Raw genomic sequence first — 27,629 nt, 5'->3', positions numbered from 1 at the left:
GCAGACTACTTAGAACAGAACAAAAGTGACAGCTGTTAGAGCTGAGTGAGAGGGACATGTGGATCCCTTTTCCTCAGTGGGTCTGTCTGTCTGTCCGTCCGTCTGTTTGTTTTTCGGGACAGGGTTTCACTGGGCAGCCCTGGCTGACCTGGAACACACCAGGCTGGTCTAAAACAGCGATCTGTCTACCTCTGCCCCCCTCCACTCCTCAGTGCTGGGATTAAGGTGTGTGCCACCACTGCCCAACATGTGGGTTCCACATAATTTTCTGTTTAACGCTTGTTTTTTAAATAACAAAAAGTATGTGTTGTATAATAAATTGAAACTACATTCATGAAACCAAATTAAGGTATCAAACAAAAAGTGTTTCTAAAGGATGTAAGACTTTTACCAAGAAAAACTTAGGAGTCATTAAACAGAAACTTAAACTATGCAATGATCATGGAAAGGAAAACTCAGTATTCTAGCACAATTTCTTTCCACATCAATAAATCTACTGTAATTATTATTAATCCTAAATCAATAGCCTAATAATAATTATGGCATGTTGACTGAAAAATTCAATGCAACGTCAATCAAAAACTAATTATATTTTGTAGAACTTGTCAAGCTGGTTGATTCTAAAATGTATGTATATAAAACACTTATGGACCTTGGTGCAAAACAAAACTAAAAATGACTAATTTGAAAGTAAGATTTAAAAAAAAAAAACAAAGCAAAATCCTGAGAGAACCACCACATAAAAGTGCATACATTCTATTAAGATGTCTACAGAGTGATGGTGGACGTGTGGTTAGCATGTAATCAGAACATGACCCCAGAAACACAGGGGTGGAAGGACAGAACACACTCCTGCAAGTTCTCATGCCACTTCCCACTTCCACATATGTGCCCTGGCATGTGTGCACCCCTCCACATACATACACACACACACCCCACACACAATACAAATAAATGTTTAAAAAAAAAAAAGCTTGAAACGGACATCCTGCATCCAAGTTAAAAGTATTATAAAAGTACTTGGATTGAGTTGTCAACACCCTCTTCAGAATTCTAGAGCTGAGTGGAGCAGGTAACAGTTCTGTGGTACATAAATAATACATCATTTAAATTTCATTATTCTATTTCAGTTCCTACCGTTTCCGTGAGTAAAATCCATTTGCTGTTGAAACATCTAAGTCTTCAGCAACAAACACCAGTGAATGACATAGACTTTTCTCTTTCAGTACTAAAATGTTGTAGACATACTTTATGGTACTTAGAAATTTAGGAGGAATACCACTTATTAAAAGTGAGTGCAATTGGGGGGTCATACACCCCGCTGGGAAGTTACTGCTGCTGTTTTGCTAAATGGACATGATGTCCCTGTTACACTGCCTCCTACATAAAACTATGTGAATGCCCGTGGCACCGCCGTCAGCTTTGGCCAGAGATGCTTCATTTTGTGGTGGTCAGTGGTAACTGTGGAGACTCATAACTAGCCAAAGCACTGAGAATAAATGACTGTTGAATGCCCAGTCATAAGTAGGACAAGCATAACACCCTCTCCATGGCTCAGGGAACATTCTGGAAGAGGAACCAAAAAAAAAAAAAAAAAAAAAAAAAAAACCCTTAGGAGCCAGAGGGGGTCAGATGCTGATGGCACCCTGACTTCTGCAAACTACAAGTTTTTCTAGTCTAGAACTCACAGCGGTTGTGATAGCGTCATAAGACTGGGCTGGTGGATACACTTTCACGGGAGGAGGGCTGGCTCTCGGGCCCACCCCTTCATGAGATGAGAATATATATGCAGGTGACCACTAATGGGGAGGGAGAGACTCTATCAGTGGTGCACACGTGCATGCGCTTCAGTTAACAAACTTTCACCCACGTTTGTGGAAGCAACCCTCAGGAAACTCACTGGGAGACAGAAACAAAGACTTGAAAGTAAGGGAGCCTGCCCGGAAGAGGAAGGGGACAGCATAACAGGAAGTGAATATAAGTGCAATACATCACAAAAAGTCAGAATAAAACAATTATTTATGTAAAAACTTAATGTCATTTGAGATCATAAGCATAGAAAAGCTGAATCAAAGCATATTGCCCAGGATTATATGATACTTTACATATAAAAATGTAAGGCTAGAACTAAAATATTACAATGATATTTGAAGGGGATTTCGTTAAAGACTCTATTAATACTTACTAAAAATAAACTCTCCAGTATTGAAAAGAAAATTAGACATAAGCACCCAGTACACTATCATTGCTCCAATGAGAGATACCAAAGAGAAAAGAAGGCTTGACCACTGCCCAAAGGAGCCAAAATAATGCTTGCAGACATCTGGGTATTCCCAGGTAGCTGTGTCTGATGAACCTGGATAAAGATGAGAGATAGAGAATGAGACTGGTCACATACCCTACATTTATAACTTGTATTCCCCAATTAAAAACATTTAGCAAAAGATTACGGCTACTTTACCAACAAATACAAGAATGCATTATGGGGAAACTAGCAAGTAGGATGTAATAAAACAAAACAAACGTGATCGGTGAAATAGTATAATCTGAGAAACATAGCATCATAACTTTTTATAACTAAAAAAAAGCATGTGATAACTAAGAGTAGGAAAGATAATTAGTAAAGCAAAACAAAACAAAACAAACCATTGGGGTGCTAGACTTAAAAGGAACAACCACAAAGAAATGAAAATTATTCTAGTTTATAAATGTCCAACTAAGAATGGACTTTGAAGAAGCTTACATATAGACACAGCACAGAAAAGTTCTTCATGAAGGGTGATAACCACCCTTGATTAGCAATTATATCATTAAATCTGAATTTGTTTTCTCTATCGATTACTTCGGGTGTGGATGCTACCTTGCAGCACAATGTGCTCTAGACCACCTGCCGAGATGATTTCTGGTAATGCTCCATAACTTTCTGATCTATTTCCTTTAAAGTTTTTACATCTTCCATATCGATCATGAAAATGATCAATATGCACAACCTTCTACATTTCCTTCTAACTATCTTTATGCCTTTAATTTTTCACATTTCGTGTGAATGCTGTCTGGAATGTATTTTTGTGTGAGGTGTCATACAGGGTTTCCCCCAGCTGGTACTTAGTTTCACACACACTGAAAAGGACATATTAAACTCATACACCTGAAATTTACATTTCCCTTTCTAGTCTAGTTTATAAAGATTAACATTTTTTTTATTTCATGTGTATGGAGTTTTTCCTGCATGCCTGTCTAACATGTGCCTACCTGGTACCTAAGGCTTGAAGAGAGCATTTGATCCCCAAGAACTAGAATTACAGACAGTTGTAAGATGCCAGTAGGCGCCGGAAACCAACCCTGGTCCTCTGGGAGAGCAGCAAGTACTTTTACCCACTTAGCCATCTCTCTGGCCCTTGCTCTGCCTTCTTCCTGTTTCTCACACGGTAGCTCTCTGCCGTAGTACAATGACTACATAGTATGCTCTAAGACCTGGTAAGTCATTCTTCCATTCCATTTCTTTCTTTTTTTATTTCTAACTTTCTGACTGTGTTTGAGATGGGACTGAATTTATACATTTGATTTTCTTATGGTTTACAATAGTGAATCTTCCAAACCACACAGCATGTTTTTCCTACTTGTGCAGATTTAGTTCTTACATTTAGGTAGTTGTGCTTTTCTCCCATCAAATATTCTCCTGCTGAATGTTATATGCGACCCCTAGGGCTCAGCGCTGTGGTGAAGTCAGACTCTCGTTCATTCTCACAGCACCAGTTAGCATTCTAATAAAATTCTTTGCTATAATTACTTGTCTTTTCCAGTTTTCATATTAGTCCAGAATTCTTTTGCAGTATTCGATAATATCTCAAAAGCCCGTGTGAATAATGATGAGCACCCCATGTTCTCTCGACTTAATGGAAACCGCTTTAAGGATTTTAACACCGTAGAACGCTGCTGGTCCTGGTTAGGGATAAACAGTCTTTAATTTGCTAAAGGAGTATCTTCCTTAGAACTCACTAAGAAAAGGATGCTGATGTTGTGAGATGCCTCCATCAAATGCCTTTTGGGGTGTATCTCTTGATGTAACCATGGATTATTTTGTTAATGTAGTGAGTTGTGTTGGGTTTGTTAATAGAGCATCCCTCCCACCTCATCGGAATAAACCCTATTTTAAACACAGGATATTATTTTTGTACATCACTGATTCTATCCAATAATGTTTTATAACTGTTTGTTTTTCTTTTTATGTTGCCGGGCTTTGATTTGGGTTCTGGTGACTTTGTAAAATGAAGCGATGCAAGCTCACCCTGTTACATGGGAGCGTTTAAGGAGCACAGGCGTTGCCTGTAACAGTCAGAACGAGCGAAGGGGAGGCCATGCTCCCACGCACACAACTGATGTAAGTTCCACACTTACTGCGTGTGTGTAAAGAGCTCTTCCCATTTCAGTCAGAGCCAAACCCGCAGAAACCAAAGGCTAAACAAACTCAAATGGGAACTTCAATGGCTTTTAAATAAGACTTCTCCCAAGATTTTAAACAATGCTCCCCAAGTGACTAAGACAAGGTTTAACTAAAGAAATAGGCTGCAAATTGAGGTTGGTTGGAACATGCTAATAAGACGGAGTGAAAAATACATGTCTGTCAAGCCCCCAAAGTGCTTATATGTGTTTTCCTTTTTTATTTTTATTTTTTGCGTCAGAGTCTCATGTAGCCTAGGCTGGCCCAGAACTCCTTATGTAGTTGAGGATAACCTTGGGATTCTGAGACTATAGGCACGCACCACCACACTCAGTTTAAAATGTGTGAAAATGACTTAAGAAGATGCTTCCGTGTGAGAGCGCCCACAGGTCCAGCTGCGTGGGAGAGTAAAGGTGTGGGCTGGGTGACATCATTTCTACCCAGGACTGAAACTAGCCCTAGCAATCCAACAAGACCCCATTTCAAACCTAAAAACAAGGAGATTATCTTCCCGAGTCCCTGACCCAGAATTTATACAAATGAGAGTGTAGAGGAGATGCGTTTACACAGCTTCAAGAGCTGCATATACTTGGATAGTTTTCTGTTGCTGCTTTATGCTTTTAGGTCTGCTATGTGTAGGTCAAAACAAGTAAACAGTAATTGGTAAGAACCACAGAGTTCTTAGTAATTCTGACAAAGGCTTTGCTTTAAAAGCATAACATTTTTGGGAAAATGAGAGGGAGAGGCACTTGTCACCACACTTGAGAAGCTGAGTTTAGTCTCCGGGGCCGATGGTAGAAGGAGAGAAAACCACCTCCATCCAGCAGCCGTCTGAAGTCCATATGCACTCATGTACACAGTGATAAAGTACATCATTTCTATAAATGGCACTTTTATTATTCCTAGAAGGACATCAGGCATTAATGTAAATGTATTTATAGTCCCCAAAGAACTCCCAGTTCTGAATTTCAGAGGGAGCCAGAAACTCAGTAACAGGCTAGCCAGCAGAGAGCTATGTGAAAGTCGTCGGTTGGGGCCAGTGAGATGGCTCAGGAGGGTGGGGAGCCATCACCAACTCTAACACTCCGAGTTCAATCCCAGAGAATTCACGGTGGAAGAAGAAAACGGGCCCCTTCAAGCTGGCCTTTAACTTCTAAGTGTGCACTGTGACACACGCTCTCATACGACACACACAGAATACGCACAGCAGAAGTGCACAGCAGAAGTTGGTTAATCGGTGCAACAGTGTCGTTCTACTTACATATCTTACTCCGTGACTTCACCACTCGATAGCAGCAATAGAGTGTCAAAAGGCCCATGAGCACGATGACACACATCCCAGTGGTGAACCCCGCCTTTTGAAAGATAAAAAGTTGGGTTCCTTTCACTATGTAAGAAAGACTTCCTATGCAATTACGTTGTTACCCTAAACAATTATAATAAAAACATGACAGTGGAAAAATGTAAGTGCCATCTGCTTTTTAAAGAGGACTTTATGCAAATAACAAAACTTTTTTTTACAGGGCTAGTGATTGGACTCAGGACCTCATGTAAGCTAGGAAAGCATGCTATCACTGGGACTTTATTCCCAAGCCCCAAACTTAAAGTATAAAGTAAAAAGATTCAGTTATTATTTAAGTTATTTATCTATTTTGGAGCCATATGGAACAAAACCAGGATGGCTTAAAGTTTACTATGTAGCCCAAACTGGTCTTGAACTCATGATCCTCTCGCCTTAGCCAGAGTGTTGGGATTATAGGTATAGAAAAAAAAATTCAGGGGTTAGAGAGATGGTTTAGCAGTTAAGAATGACTATCAGGCCTTCGGAGCGCTGGGTCTGGTTCATGTTGGTGGCTCACAACCGCCACCAACTCCAACTGTTAGAGGAATCTAACCTCTGACCTCCATGGACACATACCCACACTAAGACTCACACATTTGCACAAGTAAAACTAAAAAAAAAAGAATAAATCTTAAGAAAATGTCAGATTGAAGTGTACTAAAAAATTATCTTACCTGTTTTATGCCCCAAGGGATACTTAGTATAGATGTTCCCATCATGGTATTCCAAATCATAAAACTGAAAGAGTAAATAGCAGTAAAAATATGAAGTCGGGCTCCTCAAATATTTTAATTAAGACAGAACTAAGCAACCAGCTTTCTTCACTCATATACAGCTTAATTCATACTCCAAGAAGTAGTTTTACTCACATAGTTACTAAGCTGGTGTTTTTACCGTAGCCTTCAGTGTAACTCTGGAGTTTGTAGGCAGAGCCTAGAGGACTATACACATAGCATTCCTCTGGAGCTGGGACTACGTGGTCTGGAGCAATCTTGGGGAAAAGAAGAAACGTCAGAACCAGTAAGTGAACAAAGAGAAACGGACTAGACACATTTCTAAGGCTGACGTCATGAAGCGTGTGGGGGGCGCTGCTTGCTGGGCTCCTCGTGGGCAGGCTCCAGGGAGACGCTTGGCTAGTGCTCATCTGGGCCTTCGTTCTTCCCGGCCTCAAGTGTGTGATCTTCCCGTCTTTGCGACATGGGATTATAGACATCCTCCAGCATGCATACCTTAAGACACTTCTACGTATATTTATAAGTGTCATGAACCTATGAATCCCCAGTTAAAGAATTAAGTTATTTTTAATATAGTGGTGGATATAAAGGGGCAAGGGTTCCTCTCTAACCATCATTCACACTTGAGAGAAAGAGGGAAGCAAAGAATAAAACAAAAACTCCCACAGAGGAGGCCATGCTTCCGTGAGGAGCTTTCCAGGAACTTAGTGGTGTTACTTAACTCTGTGTGAAGGAGGTTTATTGAGGGGCCAATGGATAGTAAGTAAATAAACAGTATAGACTAATTTTAACTGTTTTCAGTAAAAGAAACAGGTCACAAAGTAACTTAGTGAGTGTTGAAACAAGGATTTTAGGAGCCAGGGCATTTAAGAATATAAGCAAAAGGGAAGGAAGCAACAGAGAAGTATCGGATGTCGTAAAGGAGATGAAGAGTGTAACTTCTACACTTATTTCTTATATTACCTCCTATGTTTCTTTAACTCCACCTTCCTATTTTGGAGGGGAAACCCCATCTGTTTCCCTGATTAAACTGTCCATCTCCTGAAGGCTGTTCTTGGAGAAGAGGAGGGCCTTAAAGGCATGGAGTCTGATGAGTATGAACTATAGTGTGACTCTTTTAACATCTATCACCTACTTATAAATTTGCAACTTTGTGCTAGGTTTCTTATTTGAGTAAACTAACAGCCTCAAACTGTCTCAAATTCCAGTCAGACATGTGAAACAATTAGACAAGACTAGAAGGCATGATAAGATTCAGTGTTCAACTCTGTACTTTTCTACGTCCCTGGATAAACAGGGGAAGTAAAACAGCCAGGGGAGACTTCAAGGAGGAGCTGGAGTATTGCAGAGCTGGAGTATGCAAGGAAGAGCTGGAGTATTGCAAGGAAGAGCTGGAGTATTCGCTGTGCAAGGAAGAGCTGGAGTATCGCATGGAGGTGGAGGAGTGGAGCTGGATTATCGGCCTTATTAGGAAGAAAGGGCATAGACATCGGTACAACCATGCCACAGCCTTCGCATGTAAGCAGTGAGATTAGCAGTGCCTTTGTAGAAAAGAATACCCTGAATGCTCTGTGTGGTGTGTAGCTTCAGAAGAAACTAGTTCCCAGAGACACAGACAAATATATATATATATATATATATATATATATATTCCTTCTCTTCTCCTATACTCCTCTAAAATCTAGATTATATTGTCTTCTGCCAAGAGTAAGAGGGGAAAAAAAAAAAAGTATAAGACATCAAGAAGGAAACCATGATCGCCGACAAAGCAAATTGGGGGTAAAGACAAGTACAATCAAAACTTACAAGGAGCATGTTCGAGAGGTAGAAAGTTCTGGCTGTGTTCTCACACTGATGTACACACAGAGGAAGAATGAGCCTCCTCCATGTACACCTCGCCTAGCCCTGTGCCCTGTGCCCTGTGCCCTGTGCCCAGTCTCTGGGCCTCGATTGTGCATGGGAGGATGTGGCTCTCACTGAGGCAGTGGTCTGGGGTGGCATTTCCATCTGAATGTCCCCATGACACACAAGGATCTTGCTGACATGGGGACTATGCTTCGCTGGTTCTGACTAAGCCCCACACAATGCCTTTTTACTAAGCTCTCAGCGATGCTGATAATGCTGCTCTGTAGGTACACATGTTTATTAGCAAGGATCTAGGAGATGCAGACAGACAACTCTCTCCTGTAACGAGTACGATACTCTCCCCCTCCCCAGCTTCGAATAACAAGAATGAGATGTGTGGTTTTTTTTTTTTTTTTAATAAATTAAAAGGTTTTACTCCATGAACATTTGGTGACAATGATTGATTGTTCTTCTCCAAAACATACTTTTAGGGAAAATGACTTTGGGATATTTATAAAATGCATTAGAAATGGATCCATCACATTAAGTTTGGTGACCATTTAGATGTACTAACGTCAGCTAACAAAGGGTTACAACTCAGTGCAGTGTTGACTTAGTGTCCAGGCAAGGGTTATTCATTCTGCTCCAGATGGTATCTCTGAGGTATGTTTCTAAAGAGTATAGCATTTGGAGAGTCTGTCAGACAACAACCTCCAATCTCCGAGAGAGTTAGATAATTTTACAATGGACGTCACAGTCAACACTACTGTGAAGTCCTGGGCAGGAAAGGAGGGAATAAAAAATAACAATTGTAAAAAGTTATTCTGCACATAACATTTTAGAAGTCTTCTCTTGAGGTTTTAGAGCCAGGTATGTATCATGTCTGGAAACCAGGAGAGAAGGCAGGGAGCTCCTCAGACACAAAGGGTTAGAGATCAGCCTGGATTTCACGAGACACTAGTCAAACAAAGGCAAGACTTTAGTGCTTACTTCACACAGCCATTATGGGGTTAAATCAGACGGCCATGGTCAGGCGGTACTCACCCCTTGCCCTTGGTAGACAAGGTAAGAGGTCAGTTTTGCTACTAAGATTGACTTTTTTTTTTTTTTTAAGCTTTCAAATTTCTGAGTATCTCACATCTGATCACGTTATAAGGAACAGATTACTTACACATTTTTACATTCTAAAATAATAAAGACATACTTCAGGCAATCATGAATCCATAAGCTATGGCTTTTATTTGTATTTGCAGCCCTTTCCATTTTGTGTGTGTGTGTGTGTGTGTGTTTATAAGACAAAACAATTAACTGTAATAGCCTATGGTCTGCACAGGCTATTTTTTTTTTTTATTATTTATAAAGGGAAATGTTAAACAGGAAAATCAGGTATATGTATGAGCATATTTGTTTCTTATTCCTAAAGAAAATGTATGTAAATGTTTTCCTTTGTAGCTTCAAACATAGACATTATACAGACTAGCCAGAATCTTATGTTGTAAGTCAATGATCTAAGCTGTTGTTTCAAAAGAAATTTGTCTTCCTCAGAGCTCTTGTTATCGGAGATAAGCAAAAATTGAGAACACAGAAGAGTGCTTCAAGCTATTGTCAACACGGAGTTTCAAGACGGTCTAAGCCAGGGTAGATAAGAACGAACATGCCTGAAACATGTATTAGCTACTACTTTGACTTTGTACGATGCTATCTTTGGAATATTCCCATCGAAAAGTTCAACCCCTGGGAGTTGCCCTGGTTTTTGGTGTTTACTGTTCATTTTAACTCAACTTTACACAAGCCGCGGAGCTTTGCCTCTTACCAGTGCCTTGTCTGCAGAGGTGGTGAGCCGGCTGTAGTAATGAATCCGCTTGTTCATAGCAGAGGCATGGTCACTAACCCTCTGAATGACATCATTCACATTGACGATGTTTGTAGGCTCTATATAGAAAGGCCTAAAGAAGGGAATATATACTTGACAAAAAACGTTCAGGCAAAAATTCTGGAAGTCAGCCATTGCAGAGAATAACTTCTTGTCCTCCATTTGAAATGGGATGCACAAAGGCAAGGCATTCACTTCTCACTTTTGGTGGGAAAAGAAAATGTCACAAAAGAAGTATTATCCTACCCACAGAATACAGCTTTTGTCTCATAATGCTTTAACTTTAAACACACTTGAATCTTAAGGGGTTTAGGAACAGATGAGAGAGAGCGGAATAAGCTTAAGAAATCATTAATGAGAAACACAGCAAAGAAAAACAGAATGTATCAGCTGTTGGTCTCCAACAGTGTGGCTTAGACAGAAACAGCTTTGATTAGTCTTTTAAAATACTTCTGGCGCCATAACAGAGAAATTATAACAAAAATGTCCTTTTACTGAAGAGCTTCTACTCCTCCTTCTATAAGCCAAAGTTACTTCCTTTGACAAACAAAATTCCTGCTTCTTGGTTGGTGTCCTAGTCAAGCTCTTGCTCTGTGTGGCTGTCCACAGTGAGTCAAATGGAGCATCGTGGCACTACGGAGACTGTGCCTCACTTGCTTCCCATGGACCTTGCTAACATACTCTACCACCTGCTATGTGCGAGCTTTCCTCCCAGACTATGTGCTGATGACCCGAGGCTCCGCCTTTCAACCAGCGTCTCCGGTCAGCCCCTTAGTGTCTGTCTTTCTCCAAGTCCCTTACTTGCCTTCTAAGTTTTCACCAATAAACAGTCCAAATGGAAAGACAAGGTAGCATTGCACGGAGCATTGCATTCCTCTGCCAAGTCTCAGACCATGTCCCAAACTGTGGCTGCCACTCTTTCACATATATACCGGGAAGGATAATGACGGTAATGGCGACCCGAACCCCGAGAGACAGTCCTGCTCTCACAGAGCTCTTTTGTACTCCCAGTCCTGAGAGGAGCTTGTGACATGCTGAGGTTGGTGACTGACTTGGGAGACTGGTGATCTAACATTGTGGGTGCAACTGAAAATCCAAGTGAACGAAACTTTGATTGCTGCTATTTTTCTAACAAACGCTGTGATATGGTAGGTGTTGGGTTTAGTCTTTTCTTTCTGACACTCGGAACCTTTGAGCCACTTGTTATTTATTCTCCATGACAACATCCAAATAAAGGTATCAACGAGTCAATTTAGTGAACAGTAGCTAGAGTGCTTATAAAAGCAAATACGTGGCAGAGAGATCAACATGACATATTCTATATCAACATACTGGAAAATGCATTAAGTGCTATCCATAAATTTTAAGGGGATATAATAAAAATAAACGGGTAGGAGGCTAAACAATCAGTACTTTACTGACGCCTGGTATAACCACCACTCTCTCTAAAGAGTTAGGATGTGATATATTATTTCTACTCCCACAATGACACTCAGTGGCACTCAAAGGCAATGTAAAAATATTGATGTCTGGAGCTAGGGTGATGGTCAGTTAGTAAGGTGCTTGCCACACCGTCTGAGGAACTGAATTTAGATCTCCAGCATACACAGACAAGCATAGAGGCCATGTCTTTAATCCTGGTCCTGGGGAGGAGGCAGAAACAGGTAAATCCCTGGAGCTCACTGGCTGGCCAATCTAAGCAGAGGATGAGCTCCAGGTTCAACGAGAAACCCTTTCTCCAAAGAAAAGGTGGAGTCGCATGCACGCATACACACACACACACACACACACACACACACACACACACGCACGCACGCACGCACGCACGCACGCACGCACACGCACGCACACGCATGCACGCAGAGATGCTACACTGGGAAGTCCACACTCTACAGGACATTGATGCAGGATCAATGCTAATAAAATTCAAGGATGCTAACTTAAGGCAGATACTTAGGCTACTAAAAAGGTCTAATATTGGTAGAAAGAGGTACGGATGTTCTTGTAGCTTTTTACTCTGAAATCCAATGGTATCTATATCAACCTCTGGGTTGGTTTGAAGGTCTGCTGAAAAGCTGTCTGGAAAGTGCTAGATTTCTTGGCTCCCGGCCTGACTGAAGCGTTAACTGTACCAGTGTAGTTGGCTCGGGTACTCTGAGAACAGAATGACTCTGAAAGTTTTTCTTTTCCAACCGTTTTCATCGAGATGTTGAGTGCCTGTTCAAACAAATATTTTGGATTTTTCTCAAAACAGATTCTCTTTAAAAATATACAATTCAGCATATTTTCAGTGAATTATGAGAAACACATGTCTAAAGCTTCATTTGAGAAAGTGAAAACAAATTTCTGAAGAGAACTTTAGTTGGATCTTAAAACACTTTAAAAATGAAGAATACTACACAGAGGACAGTGCTCAGGGTAAAAAGACTAGACCGCTCTCGTTTGACACTTTCATTTGACTGCGCCTATCTGGGTTACTTGACATTTGACATGTACTTCATCTGCACCCACTGAAAACAAAGAGGGCATATTTGTTTCACCTTGTAAATAGTTATGGTTATGCCAAAGAAAAGCATTTTAAAACTGAGGGAAATTTATAAAATCTTTAAAAATATGATTCGGTTCTCATGTGTCCATTTAATATACTTATAAACAAACAAACAAAAACAAAAAAAAAACCGCACTCCTACTAACACCTTTTTTAGATTCTACTCCTCAAATTCCTTAAAATCTTTTGGTTTCCAGTCTGTCTCCACCCTTCTACTGCCTAGCCATGCTTCTGTGACGTTAAGTAACAACTCGATGATTCATGGGAAGGCTAGTGCCCAGTATGGAAATCTTGATTTGAAACTGCCCAGTTTTTCACATCCCTATGAAGTTGAGGAATTCCCACACCTGGCAGACAGGTTGGGGTAGTTTGTTTAAAAAGAAATGGCAGGGCAATCAAATATTCCAGAAATGCTATACAAACAATATTCAAATAACGAACACACTGTACCGCTTCTACCTGCTCGGCAGAGCAGTTTATGTTTACCAGACAGCTTGTCAAGAAAAGGTACAAACGAAGGCCACTGAATCTAGAGAGCCCTTCTGCTCCTAGGGAATGATGGTGAGCAATGGGCATCACTTCCTCTGAAGCCCATACAACATCATCTCTCACAATAACCCCGCTCTACAATCCAGCTTTAAACACAGTTGCAAAGGCGGGGCCCATAAGTTTCTTTTCTACTTTCGCTAGTTTATTGGTATTAGTTTTCAAAATTATTGAATACATATTATTTAAGTTCCAACCAAGTATTAAGATTTATGCAGGATATTAAACAACGAATAAAACATAGAACCCCAAGGGCTGTATAGTAACGCCCAGCAGAGATGTAGAAATGAGCGGTTAGACCCAGAGGGAGAAACCGACAGGAGCAGGGCAATGAGGAGGGCTGTGTGATACTCGGCGCCTGGTCTACGTGAGGGATGGGGTAAAGAGCCCCGAAGGGAGCTAAATCATTGCTAGACCTGAGGAAGTTATAGGTGAGCCGAATCTTAAAGATATGGGCAGTAGGAGAAAAGTGTTTCAAAGAATGAAGACAATGGATGAAACTCACATGCCCAGCATATGGGAGGCCTTGGGTTCATTCCCTGAACACACACACACACACACAGATGCACACGCGCACACACACTCACATACAGACCCACAGACACACACACAGATACAGACACAGACACGCACACACACAGACACACACAGACACACACAGATACAGACACACATGCACATACAGACACACACACAGACACACACACAGACACACGCACACACACACACAGATGCACACGCGCACACACACACGCACACATACAGACCCACAGACACACACACAGATACAGACACAGACACGCACACACACAGACACACACAGATACAGACACACATGCACACACAGACACACACACACAGACACACACACACAGACACAGACACACACACACAGACACACGCGCACACACACACACGCACGCGCGCACACACACAGGTGGAGCGTGTAATGAGAAATTAAACCATGGGCCCCTGTCTCACCAATGGTGTCAAGGCTTTCTAATAGAGGCTCTGACCAGCATTTACCTGACATGCTCTCTAACTCCAGCCATGTGAAGATATAGCAAGAGGACCCTTACTAGACCTTGGCCTGAAGCCTTGGTCTCAGACTTGCAGCCTTCACACTGTTAGGAAATAAATGTATTCTCTGCACAAATTCCACAGTGTCATAGAAGCACAGAACACATTGATAACCTAAAAGAACATTTCTTCTACACATTGAGCTTCAGAAGTCACCATAATTCCCAGGACAGGAGATGGCTTAATGGGTTAAAATAGTTCCTGTCACAAGCAGGAAGGCCCGAGTTTGGTTCCCAGCACCATGGAAGAAGTTGTGTGTGAGCAGTGTGTTGGTGGTGCTCCCAAGCCTTTAGTCAAAGCACTCAGGAGGCAGAGGCAGGTGGATCTCTGAGTTCAAGGCCAGCCTGGTCTACAGAGCAAGTTCTAGGAGAGTCACCAAAGCAATACAGAGAAGCCCTGTCTCGAAAACCCAAAAGGAAAAAAAAGTTGTGTGTGGTGGCATAAACCTGTAATTTCTGTGCCAAGAGCACAGGCAGATCCTGAAAACTCATTGGCCAGCCATTCAGACTTAACTGATGAGCTTCAGGTTCAGTGAGAGACCCTGCCTCAAAAAACTAAAGTGGAGAGAGGCAGAGGAACACACTTGATCTAGACCTTGAGCTAGACCTCTGGTGTCGGTTATCTGCACACATGCAAACACCTATACAGATACACACACACACACACACACACACACACACACACACACACACGAACCACCATGATTTTCAAGAAAAGGTAGATGGACTTAGATAACCACTAGCAATACTCTACACCAACTGATCACTTAGGTGCTGATAGCTGGTTTTATCTTCAACTCAGATGTCAAATATTACTGTAGCTTGCTCAGAGGTCACTGTATGTATGTGGACACTGCCCTCAGACCAGTTCTAGAATAACAGGAGACTGCTGGAAGCTAAGGTCCAGGGTGAAACTCTTCTTTCAAGTAGCTACCAAGGAACTTCATGTGCAGCAAAGTTTTCTAAGCAAAATACAAGATATGCTTTAGGAAGAAGAAAACAGTGATTTTCAAAAAAGGTATACTGAAATGAGCTCCACATGCCTGGTAGGAGGAGGAAAAGTGGTATAATCTTTCTAGAAGGCAATTTTGCCTTGTGGTATTAAGAGCCTACATTGTACGTAGGTACCTTATTTTGATAAGTGTACTCTGAGATTCTTTTAGGTCAAAATATGATATAGCGTTTATGTTGAAACCACTTGCCACAGCACTATTTGAATTAATTAACTGTCAACAAGGGCTAGTGATTTAGCTCAGTCAGGTAAAGGGCTTGCTATGCAAGCCTAATAACCTGAGTTCAATCCTTTGTATGCACATAAGGGTGGAAGGAGATACCTGTCCCCACGAAACTATCCGCTAACCTCCACAGGCACAACACGGCATGTACACTCATACACATACATCACATACACAATAAATATCAATAAAATTGTGAATAATTTAATATCCAAACATGTTAAATTATATTTTAAGATGATATTTAGAAATAATCCCTACTATGATTTCTTTTTTGTGTGATTTCTAAGGTATTTTTTCAGTACTGGGGTCGAATTCAGCATCTCACACATGCTTGACATGTGTTCTACCAGCCTCCAGAGTCTTAAGGATGTATTGTAAACGTTTAGCTATTTTTTTTTTTAAACCAGGCACTTCACCTATCAATTTTTGCTCTAGTTTCTGCCCGTAGCATTTTAAATATTTAAATATTTTGAAAGCAATTATTTGTTTTGCCTTATGCATGCATGTGCATCACAAGTGTGCCTGGTAATTATGGAGTTCAGAGGAGAGTGTTGGATTCCCTGGAACTGGAGTTATGGGTATTGTAATTTAAGAAAAGCAGCGTGTGAGAGAAAGACACCGTGTGACAGTGTTCAAGCAGAGGGTTTTTTAAATTAGGGAAACGGGAGGGGGAGACTAGCCTTGCAAGACAGAAGCCGCAGAAGAGAGGAGAAAGGGGGGGGGGGCGCAGACAGAGAGGGGGAGTAAGAAAGGGAGGGATGGGAGGTGGGCGGGGGCCCTTTTAAAAGGGGACACAGAGAATGTGCACAGGTGGTGCTCTTAGTGGCTGCAGCTGAGGGCGTGTCCCGTCAGAACCCCAAGGGCAGGCCAGCACAGACGCCTGAATACTAACTATTGATGGTTGTGAGCTACCACGTGGGTACTGGGAACTGAGCTTGAGTCCCCTGCAGGAGCAGTAAGTGCCCTTAACTGTGGAGCCACCACTCCAGACCAGCAGTTTAAAGCTTTAGATGAGCTTGTTAAAAGATCCTGAGTTTGGGGCTGGAGAAGTCGCTAATCGGTTAATAGCACTGGTTATCCCAGAGAACCTGGGTTCAGTTCCCAGGGCCCACATGGCAGCTCACAACCACATGTAGCTTTAGTTCCAGAGGATCTGACCCCCTTTTCTGGTTTCCATGGGCACCAGGCATGGATGTGGCTGTACAAACATACATACAGGCAGCCAAAACACTCATAAAATAAAAATAAATCTCTTTAAAAAATTCTAGGTTTGCTTCCATGGTTTGAACTTTAGGGAGGAGCTAGAGATTGATAAAAGGAGCAATGTGAATTAGAATGGTGTGTGTGTGTATGTATGTATGTGTGTATGTGTGTGTGTATTTGAGGCAAGTACTCTACAAGCAAATTGTGTCTCCAGTCCCAAAATGTTTTTACTAGAAATTAAGGGTGTGGGATGAAACTATGGTGAGTAGGCCCTTTATTTTATTTTAGTTTAGTTTAGTTTTTAACCCCACAAACAAAGCAATAGGTATTTTCTTGGGTCCCAGCAGTACGAAGTAGCAGGAGCTGCTTATACCAGAGTCCCTGGAGCTCCTTCTGCTAGATCAGGGACCAGTAACCCAGGAGAAAAAGAAAATTAGGTCCATTGCCTGTTACCATAAATAAAACTGGATTTAAACAAGGCAAGACTCATGCAATTATGGAGTGTCTGTACTACCTTCCACCCTACAATGGCAAAGGTGAGGCCCTAGGCTCACAGAGCCAGAAATGCTCTTCCCTGAGCACACATGGCCCCTTGGGAACAGAACTGGAACAGACGCTTCCTCAAGCCATTATCAGGTTTATGTCAGGGAGCATATTCACAGGTCTTTCCTTTAGGGATGTTTATAAGCACACACCCTGGCCTCACTCAGCTTGCATTCTCACAGCTCAAACATGGGAGTTGCAGCAGCAGCGTTCCGAGGACTGTGATCCCGCAGGGTCCTTGCCAATGTGGGCTCAGGATGCACTCAACATATTCTGAAAAGTATTTTTAGCCATTGCATCAGCATGTTCTTAAAGCTTTTGTTAGAGGGGAGCACAAAGCATCTGGTACACAGTAGGAAATTAATGTTTGTTGGCCAAGGAAGGAATGAAGGAAGAAAGGGAAATGGGAAGGATAAAGTACAAAAGATGATAAGAGAAAGGGAGGAAAATAGAAAAAGGAAGGCAGGGAAGTAATACACACACACACACTCACACACTCACACATACACTCTCACACACACTCACACTCTCACACACACTCACACTCTCACACACACTCACACTCTCACACACTCACACAACACTCACACTCTCACCACTCACACACACACACTCACACACATATACAACTCACACACTCACACACTCTCACACACACTCACACTCTCACACAACACTCACAATACACACTCACACACTCATACTCACACACTCACACACTCATACACACACTCACATACACTCACACACACTCACAATACACTCATACACACACTCTCACACACATTCACACTCTCACACACTCACACAACATACACACTCACACATACACACACTAACACACGCATACACTCACACATATACACTCACACACTCATACACACATACGCACTCACACACTCATGCTCACACACATACACACTCTCACACACTAACACACATATACACACTCACACACACTCACACATGCAGACAGACGCATACACACTCTCACACTCACACATACACACTCACACACACATATACACTCTCACACATACACACTCATACTCACACACTACACACATATACACACACACTCACACATGCACACACACATACACACTCACACACGCCCTCTCTCTCTCACACACACACATACGCTCACACACACTCACCACACTCACACACACAGAGGCAGACAAACATGCTACTGTGTGATGTAAATTTCGATCAGCAAGGATCACATGAACTTGTACATACTTGTGATCTCATCTAAAAGCATCACAGAAGAGGTGGCTCAGAGGGCAGTTCTGGTAATGCTTGCTTCTATGCAATGGGGTTGTAGTCCCTTATGTTTCCAGGGACTACTCTAGAAACCTTATGGTCCTCCTCCCAAACCTTTCCTAATCAGGCAAAAGAATAAGCAAGAGGGGAAGGGAGAGGAGGGTGGAAGGAAACCATGTGCACCACTCTGCACAAGCACAGGTGATTCAGACGAAAGCCAGCTTATCTTTCTGTTTGTTTCTGAGACAGGGTTTCTCTGTGTAGCCCTGACTGTCCTGTAACTCGCTTTGTAGATCAGGCTGGCCTCAAACTCACAGAGATCCACCTGCCTCTGCCTCTGCCTCCCAAGAGCTGGGATTAAAGGTGGGCGCCACCACTGCCTGGCTCAGCTTATTGTTTTATATCTTGTTTGGAACTAAAGTGTAAGAATGCTGTACTTTTAATTTTGTTCTCGTTGCGATAATGTAAGCATCACTGAAGAGATAATTGCTGAGGAGCTCGGGACATTGCTCAGTAGTACAGCATTTGCCTAGTACCTACTAGGCTCGGGTCAATCAAAAAACTGCAAAACCAACTAAATGAATAAAGGAAACAAGCACTGCTAACATTTTGGTGCATGTCTGAGAAACACACATGAACATCTGAATTTTGGTTTTACTTCCTTTTTACTTTACATAAGACAGAATAATTATCATACATAGTATAATTGTCTATCTAGTGTTTTCTTTGTTTGACATCTTAAGACAGGATTTCCTGTAACCCAGGCTGGTCTGGAACTCACAACCCTCTTGCTTCTTAGCTCCCAAGAGGTGAGATTGCAGGCTGGAACCAGATGCTGGGCATCTGTCTAACTTCTTTTGACAACAGTATTTTTTTTATGTATGTGAGACTCATCCATATTCTTGTGTGTGGTTAAAGTCTGTTAGCTTTTATAGCTGAGTAATACTTTAACATAGGAAAGGGAAATAAAGGTATGTAACAATAAAATATATTTTTCATATGTAGATGCCTCAGCCCTCAAAGATAAACGAAGATCAATGCCTTTTTCCATTTCTAATGAGTTGGGATTTAAGAAAAGATCATAAATTGCTCTTCATGTGAACTGTAGGTAAATAAACAGCCACGAGTAAATAGATACTGGTATTAGGAAACAAAACCTCAATGTTAAAGAATAAGAGATCAGATGTATGGTAAAAGAAAAAGAACCTTAATGGATGTACTGACATTGTGTCAAGATAAACAAAGATAAAATGAAAAACAAAACAAAACAAAAAAAAAAAAAGGATCTTGCAAATGATTGTGTGTGTGTGTGAGTGCGTGTATGTGTGTGAGTATGCGTGCATGTGTTGCATGAGTGTGAGTGTGTATGTGCATGTGTGCGTGTGACAGTGTGTATGTGAGTGTGTGTATGTGTGTGTGCAAGTGTGTGCGAGTGTGTGTTGCGTGAGTGTGTGTGTGCATAAGTGTGTGCATGTGTGTGCATGCATGTGAGTGTGTGTATGTGCGTATGCGTGAGTGTGTGCGTGTGTGTTGCATGAGTGCATGTGTGTGTATGCATACATGTGTGTCTGTGAGTGTGTGTGTTGCGTGAGTGCATGTATGTGCGTGTGCGTGTCTGTGAGTGTGTGAGTGCGTGTGTGTTGTGAGTGCATGTGTGTGTATGTGTAACTTGCAAGGACTCCCAGGAGTGAGTTCTCTCCTACCACATAGGTTCTGGGATGGGAGTCATCCACTGTTCAGTCTGACAGTGAGCACTTTACTGCTGAGCCATCTTGAAGGCCCAACCTTGCTCTCGGAATAGGGTTTCCCAGTGGCTTAGGACTCATTGCTAGCTGGCCTGCGCACCCCAGAGACCTCCACCTCCACAGTGGGGGGGATTATAAGCATGTGTCACTGCACCAACCACATTACGTGGGGATCAAACTTGGTTCTCTTGTTTGTAAAGCAAGGGCTTCACAGATGAAGCTAGCTCCGTAAGTCCAGACCCGTCTTATGTACATCACTATTAGCATTTGGTTTTAAATTTGTTAAAAGCAATCTTTTGCTATCGCCACTGGTTTCACCGCTTTTGCGACTGTACACTGCAGCAATCCCTTCTGACTATGCACTGGGGCTAATACTGAGCAGACCGACCAAGGCTGTACCTCAGCTCTTCATGTCTTTTAGCCCAACAAGGCATCTTTGACTTGACCCTGTGGAGTATCAGTCAAACCCCCAAAGCTCCCATGATCTTCAAGTTACTCTTCGTAATGTCAGCAAGAGAGGAGAAAGTACAACAACTCTGGACAGACTTTCCAGTAAGTGGAAAAAAGTAAACAAACCCAGGACCGGTATGTCTAAAGAGACACAACTCAGGCATACCCCGAAGGGGCTCACTTTGAAAGGGTATCTAGGACAGACAGAAGAAGAAAAATAATTAAAACAGTGAAACAAAGAATTTGTTTCTAGAAGTAAATCTAACAAAGTAGCAGAGTCGCCCTCTGACACTGAGACCAAGAGGCTTTCTTTAAGCATTCGGCAAAGACAGAGTTCTCTTAGGGAAAGAAATAACAGGAGGAAGTGGAAAAGGACAGAGGTGGCTGGGTCAAGGGGGGGGGGGAGAGGAAGAAGGGGAAGGAGGGCGGGAGAAACAGGAAGGAGAGATGGGTTTGGGGAGGGTACTAATTCAGTGTGTTAGCTAGCTCACCACAGTGCAGCGTTAGCAGCGACAGCCGAGGTCACATTCTCCTGTAAGACTGACCGACTAAAGCTGTTCGTGTGTAATTCGTAGGAGCTCAGCAGACTCACCCTCCTGGGAAAATCTCTCTCTCTCTCTCCCCCCTTTGGTCTAGGGAGTTTAAGATCAAACCCAGGGCCTTGTGCATGCTAAGAGCACTGTCTATCACTCTCCAAAGTCTGCTCGTTGTTGTTCTCTAAAGTCACCACGCATCAAGCAATCCCTTCCAATCACTGTCACGGGTCAACACCCTCTAAACGTTTTATTTTGCCTTAGGTGGGAGACTGCTTCAGCCTTCCTCTCTCCTCGGGCCACAAGCGTCCATCTCTCATTTTAGGCCGAGCTGTAGTGACGGCATCACGGCAGGGTGAGATAGAGGCTGATTCACAAACGCACAGACTGGCAGACACTCTAAAGAGCAAGGCGCCACAATGGACTTGACGTGCTCCGTGCTTGAAGCAGCCACTTCTACCCGGGGCCTTACCCCGGCACCTACTGTTGTTACCAGTCTGCGGCAGCGTGAGCCCGTAGGTTAGCATTTGGTATTTTGAGAATCTTGGGGGTTCAAATTCACAGGAAACAGCCATGTAAAGGTAATAGATTACATCTCCAATAGAAAGACCATTTTCCATTCTAGTAGCAAGTGGACAACAGAGCCCTACAAGAATGTAAGAACTGAGTGCTGGTAACTAAGGTGTAGGAGAAAAGTAAACCTCCTTAGGGGGTTAGAGCCTTAAAGGGTGATGCTGGGCTACAAAGAGGGGCATGTGGCATGAATGCTCCGAACTCTGGGAAAAGGAGAAGATTCAAAGAGAAGGACACAGCTAAAAACTGAACCAACCCATAGCAGAGTGCTTGCCTAACGTACGCAAGGCTTTGGGTTCAATTCCCAGCACTGGACAACAATTTAAACCAACCATTTCCTAACTTTGTAAGCTGGCTGGGATGGTCAGCTTCCCCAGGGCACAGACAGCAGTGGGAAACAGTAAGCAATCCTGAACACCAGCTCCACCAGTAAGCAGTCTCTAAAGTCTGGAGAAAGTCTGTTAATCCTCAGTAATGCCTCACACAGGACACAGGACACTTCTAGGCCTTTCTGGCCTTCCATTTATACTGTTTATTCTACCCCAGCCCAGGTTATCCCCACCCACACACACGGGTATAGGAGGCGCACAGAAGAAAAGAGGGCCTTGCTTACATACATACATACACATATACATACTATACATAATACATACATACATACCTACATATATGGACACACACACATACACACACCCTAAATGACCCAAATGCTTATGACATGCATCCTAAAATGTCAAAATCCTTCCTCTACCTGATTTAGACCTACTTCACCAAAATGATAAGCATGCAAGCCTTCAGACTACAGCAGTTAAAAGTCTTATGTGAACTAATGTAAGATTTGATTGCCACCTAGTGGGAGAGAGAGAAATAACACACGGTAACTATAGAATAACATCTAAACTCTCATCCTGCAGCCACACTATTTCCCAGATGTGACCTAGCTGGGATATATGGCCATGTAAATTAGAAACGCAAACGCTTTACTGTCCTCATTTTACAGACACGGCTGAGGCTAACTGAAGCCTGGTGTGAAAAGGCGAACAGACTGTTAAGAAGTTTCAAATTATACTATATACATGCTATGTGGATGGCATTAAAGTAGCACCCACAGGAGCACCCTTGCAATCGCTAAGTGGGATCTTCTACGGTGTCTCTGGGTTTTACTTACAGCTAAGAGTGGGAGAGCCAGCATCTCAGCAGAAACTATGTTTCATAGTACACATTTTTTCCTCATCAAACAGTTTCTGCTTTCTCAAACAGGAATTATTCCACAAGCAAAAGCACTATGGACTGCTAAGTTTTTACAAGTGGTTGCCTTCCTTCATACCTGCTTACCAGTTACGCCAGGATTGAAAATAGCGGATTCCTTCTTTTGACAAGTTTCATTATAGAAAAGGTATTTCCATTTACTCTACCCTGTTAAATTGTCAAGGAGCTGAACTCAGCCAACTTATCGTAATGGAATGCACTTTAATGACCTATGCCTTATTGTCATAGTGGTCAATTATTTATCACAGAACTTAGAAGTTTCAAGAGAACTCTTAGCATCCAGTCAGCACTTACTAGCGCTTATAGTCACTAATATTGGGTTATACAAGTAAGGCTCAAATAGGAATTTCTCTGTTTCTTCTAGTAGCCACTACTATTGGCAAGAATAATTTTCTAGTGTGATAAACTTCACACTACCATCTTTAGCTATGAGAGAAAATGAAAAATAGTAACAATATCATCATGACCAGTGCTCAGTAATCTTTCTTATCTCCTAAGCTGGGAATGGCTGCAACTCTTGGCTAGACTAGGATTCTGCTGGCAGGGATGCCAGCGTCAATGGGATTGGTGTTGGGTTTCTGCCAGCACTATTCACCAAACTACCGTACCCCACCAGCACTATTCACCAAACTACCTTACCTGAGCTGCTCAGTTTCTAGTCACCTCTGCTCCCCCAGACTTCATTTACACATACTGCTGTCTTTTCCACAATGTAGTGATTTATTTATACATAAATGGTGGGCATACTATACATACTGTTCTGCATTTCCTTTATTTCTTTAACAAAATAAGTTGAAGAGTTGTTCCATTTTGATATATCTTAAAGCCAACTCCTTTGTATTAGATGAACAATATTCCATTGTATGAATATGCCATAATTTAGTTTTTCAGTTCTGGAAGAAAAGGCATTTTTAGTTGCTTTCAGTGTTAGCAACTTGTACAACCCTGTACATACATCATTTGACACTGGGAACCAGTGTGTGTAGTAGTAAGATTGCTGATACAGCAACTTCAGAGCTGCCTGCTGGTAATCGGGAGCAGGATCACACTACATTTGTGGATTAAAGTTTGTTTCCTTGTAGGTGCACATGTGTGTGCGTCTGTGTGTATGTGTGTGTGTCTACTTCATCTGCTTCCACTTTTAACTTTTTTTTTTTTCTTTGAGATGGTCTCTCACTGAACCTGGAGCTCATCAATTTGGCTAAGCTAGCTAGCCAATGACCTCCAGATGTCAACCTGTCTCTGTCTCCCTGGTGTAGTGATTACAGGGACACACCAGAGCTCCTAAATTTTACATGGGTGCTGGAGGTCCAAATTCAGGTGCTCGTGTTCATGTGACAAACACATTACCAACAGAGCCTCTCCCCTAGATTAAAATTTAAAAAGTATTACCAGGAGTAGAGTGACTTTCTTTATGTCATATTTTACTGATATTGATGTGTGTGTGTGTGTGTGTGTATGCAATATACACATTCAACATTTCTAAATGAGGGTACCTCATAATCTTTAACATGTCTTAATCACTGCTGACTGGGTGGTAGTGGTGGCGATTTCTGGCGTCAGCCCTGGCCTTTCAGTCAAACCACTGAAGAAGCATCCGAGGAAGATTGGGAATCACATGTGAGAGGACCTCCCGTGATACATTCTGGGACAACCACGACAGTGCAAGTGTGGAAACCTGCAGGCGGCCTCTGCTGCCCAGGAAGCTCAAAGGGGCTGCATCGGTCTCCACGTCTGTAGGCCACAGGACAGTTCTGCACTGGGGTTGGGGTGAGGCGTGGAGGGTTGGGGCACACCACCTGTCTGATGACTCTAAATGGAAAACTGACCCAGAAGAATCAGGTTTCCTAAGCGTGATGCTTCAATACTATAATACAATATCCCTTTTCCTGTTTTTCTTTTTTTATTTAAAAAATATTTTTCATTTTACATACCAACCGCAATCCCCTCCCTCCCTTCCCCTCCCCCTTTCGACCCCCCATCCACTCCTCAGAGGGGGTAAAGGCCTCCCTTGGGGAATCAACAAAGGCTGGCATACCAAGTTGAGGCAGGACCAAGCCCCTGCCCCCAATATCAAGGCGGAGCAAGGTGTACCATAGGGAACAGGCTCCATGCACCCAGGGTAGGTCCTGCTGCCCCTGGCAGGGCTCCTCCCCGCCCCTCAGCCCAACAGATCAAGCCACACAACTGTCACCCACACTCAGAGCGTCTATTCGGTCCCATGCAGGTTCCCCGGCTGTCAGTCCAAAGTCCGTGAGCTAACCAATGCACTTTGTCTATATTACTGAAAATAACAAATATGGCCAAGAGTTCTTTCAGTGAATACAAAGCAAACATTCCAAGTGCAGTTTTCATATATATATGTGTGTGTGTGTATCACATAGACCCATTGTGTTTGTGTGTGTGTTAAGTTTTTTGAAATGATCTTTTTTTTTTTTTTTTTGTCTGAAAGAATGTCTGTGCATTATGTTCATGCCTAGTACTGAAGGAGGCCAGAGAGGGTGTCAGATCTCCTGGGATTGGAATTACATACAGATGGTTGTGAGCCGCCATGTAAGTGCTAGGAATCAGATCCCAGGTCCTCTAGAATGGTCAGTGCTCTTAACCATTGAGCTCTCTCTCTCCATCCCCTTTTTGTATATTTTCATTCTATCTATCTATCTATCTATCTATCTATCTATCTATCTATCTATCTATCATCCATCCTATTCTGTTGAAGACAGGGTCTCACTATGTAGCTCTGGATGTCCTAGAATCCATTCTGTAGACCAGGCTGGCTTTGAACTCACAGAGATCAGCCCACCTCTACCTCACAAGTGTTGAGATTAAAGGTGTGCACCACTATGCCCAGCTTTGTATAATTTAAATATAATTCACAACCAATAGCATCTCAGGTTTGATGAAATACTGCAAATCCTATTTTACATCTTTCAGGAACATTTTAGTTTTCCCATAGATTTTGTACAATCCTGTTGAAACTACTTAAAGTATATTTTCTATTTTTCTTGCTAATTTTCTCACCAGAAGGCTATTTATCTTAAAATTTCTTTTATGTTTATTTGTTTATCCAGTATGTATGTACACTCGAGTGCTATTGTGCATATTTGGAGGTCAGAGGACAACTTACACTGAGTAAGTTCTCTTCCTCTATCATGTGAGTCCTGGGCATCTAAATCAAGAAGTCAGGCTTAGAGGCAAATGCCTTTTCCTGCTAACCCATCTTGCTAGTTCCTTGGTTTTGTTTGTTTGTTTATTTTTAAATAGACAAGGCATCACTGGGTAGCCGCATTGGCCTTAATCTCCAAACCCTCCTGCCTCTGCCTCTTGAGTGCTAGATGATAGGTGTGTCCCATCATTTTTTATCTTATTTTTGCCTATTTTGTAAGTAACCACTTTGGGTATGTGTGCCTACAACTATGCACGTGCATGGGAGCCAGAGGAAGGCAATGGTCTTCTCATCGACCTGGAACTCATGTCTTTTGGATTAGGCTGGCAGCCACCAATCCTACTGATCCTCCAGTCTCTGCCTCCTACATACTGGCGTTTAAAGGCGTGCATGGGCTCACATGCAGCTTCTGTGGCTGCTGGGATGCAGTCTCAAATCCCCATGTTTGCAGAGAAGCATCTTACTGCAGCTCCTTTCCACCCAGTGACTACTTTACTGAACTCACTGCTACATTTTTTCCAGGAGACTTTTTTTTTTTTTAAGTTTCCAGTTATAAATTGAAAGATTATTTAATCTCAAATTATTTTACATTATCTGCAGGCATTTAAAGTCAACAAAGGCAAAGACTATCCCTTTTCTATCTCTAGCATCTGATTACTTTGCATGAAGTGGGTAATCGACACATAGCTGAGTCAATTTTATAAATGCATCCTACTTGAATAAAACAGACCTGTTGAGTTTAATCCAAAATACAAAACTATGTAAATTAGGAAACAGTGTTCGTATCATCATATACACATATATCTATAAGTCTGTAAGAAAATGGGTATTGCATTACCAATTCCATTGATTTATGGCTGTAACTTATTATGTCGTAACTGGAAGCTTTAACTATGAGATAGATGCACCAAGTCTTACCTTTTCGATCTTAGATCTGATGAATCAAACTGGATATTCATGGGTCCAGGATTTACTTCAAGGTCTCCTTCAGCAATAAGATGCCTAGAATCACTATCCACACTTGCCATTTTTCTTAGATTCTAGGCACTGAGGAAGTTAGTCCTAAAACACAGGAAAAAGTTAATTCAGTTTAATCTTAAAAACATCTTGCTATTTTATTATATTTGCATGCAAAAGAAATCAGAAAGTATGGGAATTTGCAGAAGGTATCATTTTTGAAGATGGTTCACTGTTACCCAGGTTGGTCTATAACTCTTAGGCAAGCCTTGGATTAT

General features: G+C 42.1%; 1 protein-coding gene across 1 annotated transcript in view; it reads right to left on the bottom strand.

Moving 5' to 3' along the window:
* The window catches only part of LOC127234837 (sodium-coupled neutral amino acid transporter 9), a 59,700-nt gene extending 32,278 nt beyond the window's left edge, over positions 1–27,422 (bottom strand). The window contains exons 1-6 of the mRNA XM_051202266.1: positions 27,313–27,422; positions 10,176–10,308; positions 6,653–6,774; positions 6,458–6,521; positions 5,703–5,796; positions 2,186–2,356 (exon numbers count right to left, since the gene is read on the bottom strand). Coding sequence (XP_051058223.1) covers positions 2,186–2,356; positions 5,703–5,796; positions 6,458–6,521; positions 6,653–6,774; positions 10,176–10,308; positions 27,313–27,422 — 694 coding nt within the window. The remainder of the gene's footprint in view (positions 1–2,185; positions 2,357–5,702; positions 5,797–6,457; positions 6,522–6,652; positions 6,775–10,175; positions 10,309–27,312) is intronic.
* Between the last annotated feature and the right edge of the window lie 207 nt (positions 27,423–27,629).

This window comes from Phodopus roborovskii, unplaced genomic scaffold (genome assembly GCF_943737965.1).
Source record: "Phodopus roborovskii unplaced genomic scaffold, PHOROB, whole genome shotgun sequence".
NCBI classification, from domain to species: domain Eukaryota; kingdom Metazoa; phylum Chordata; class Mammalia; order Rodentia; family Cricetidae; genus Phodopus; species Phodopus roborovskii.
Note: the sequence above shows the minus strand (reverse complement) of the source record. Positions and strands in the feature narration are given on the sequence as shown.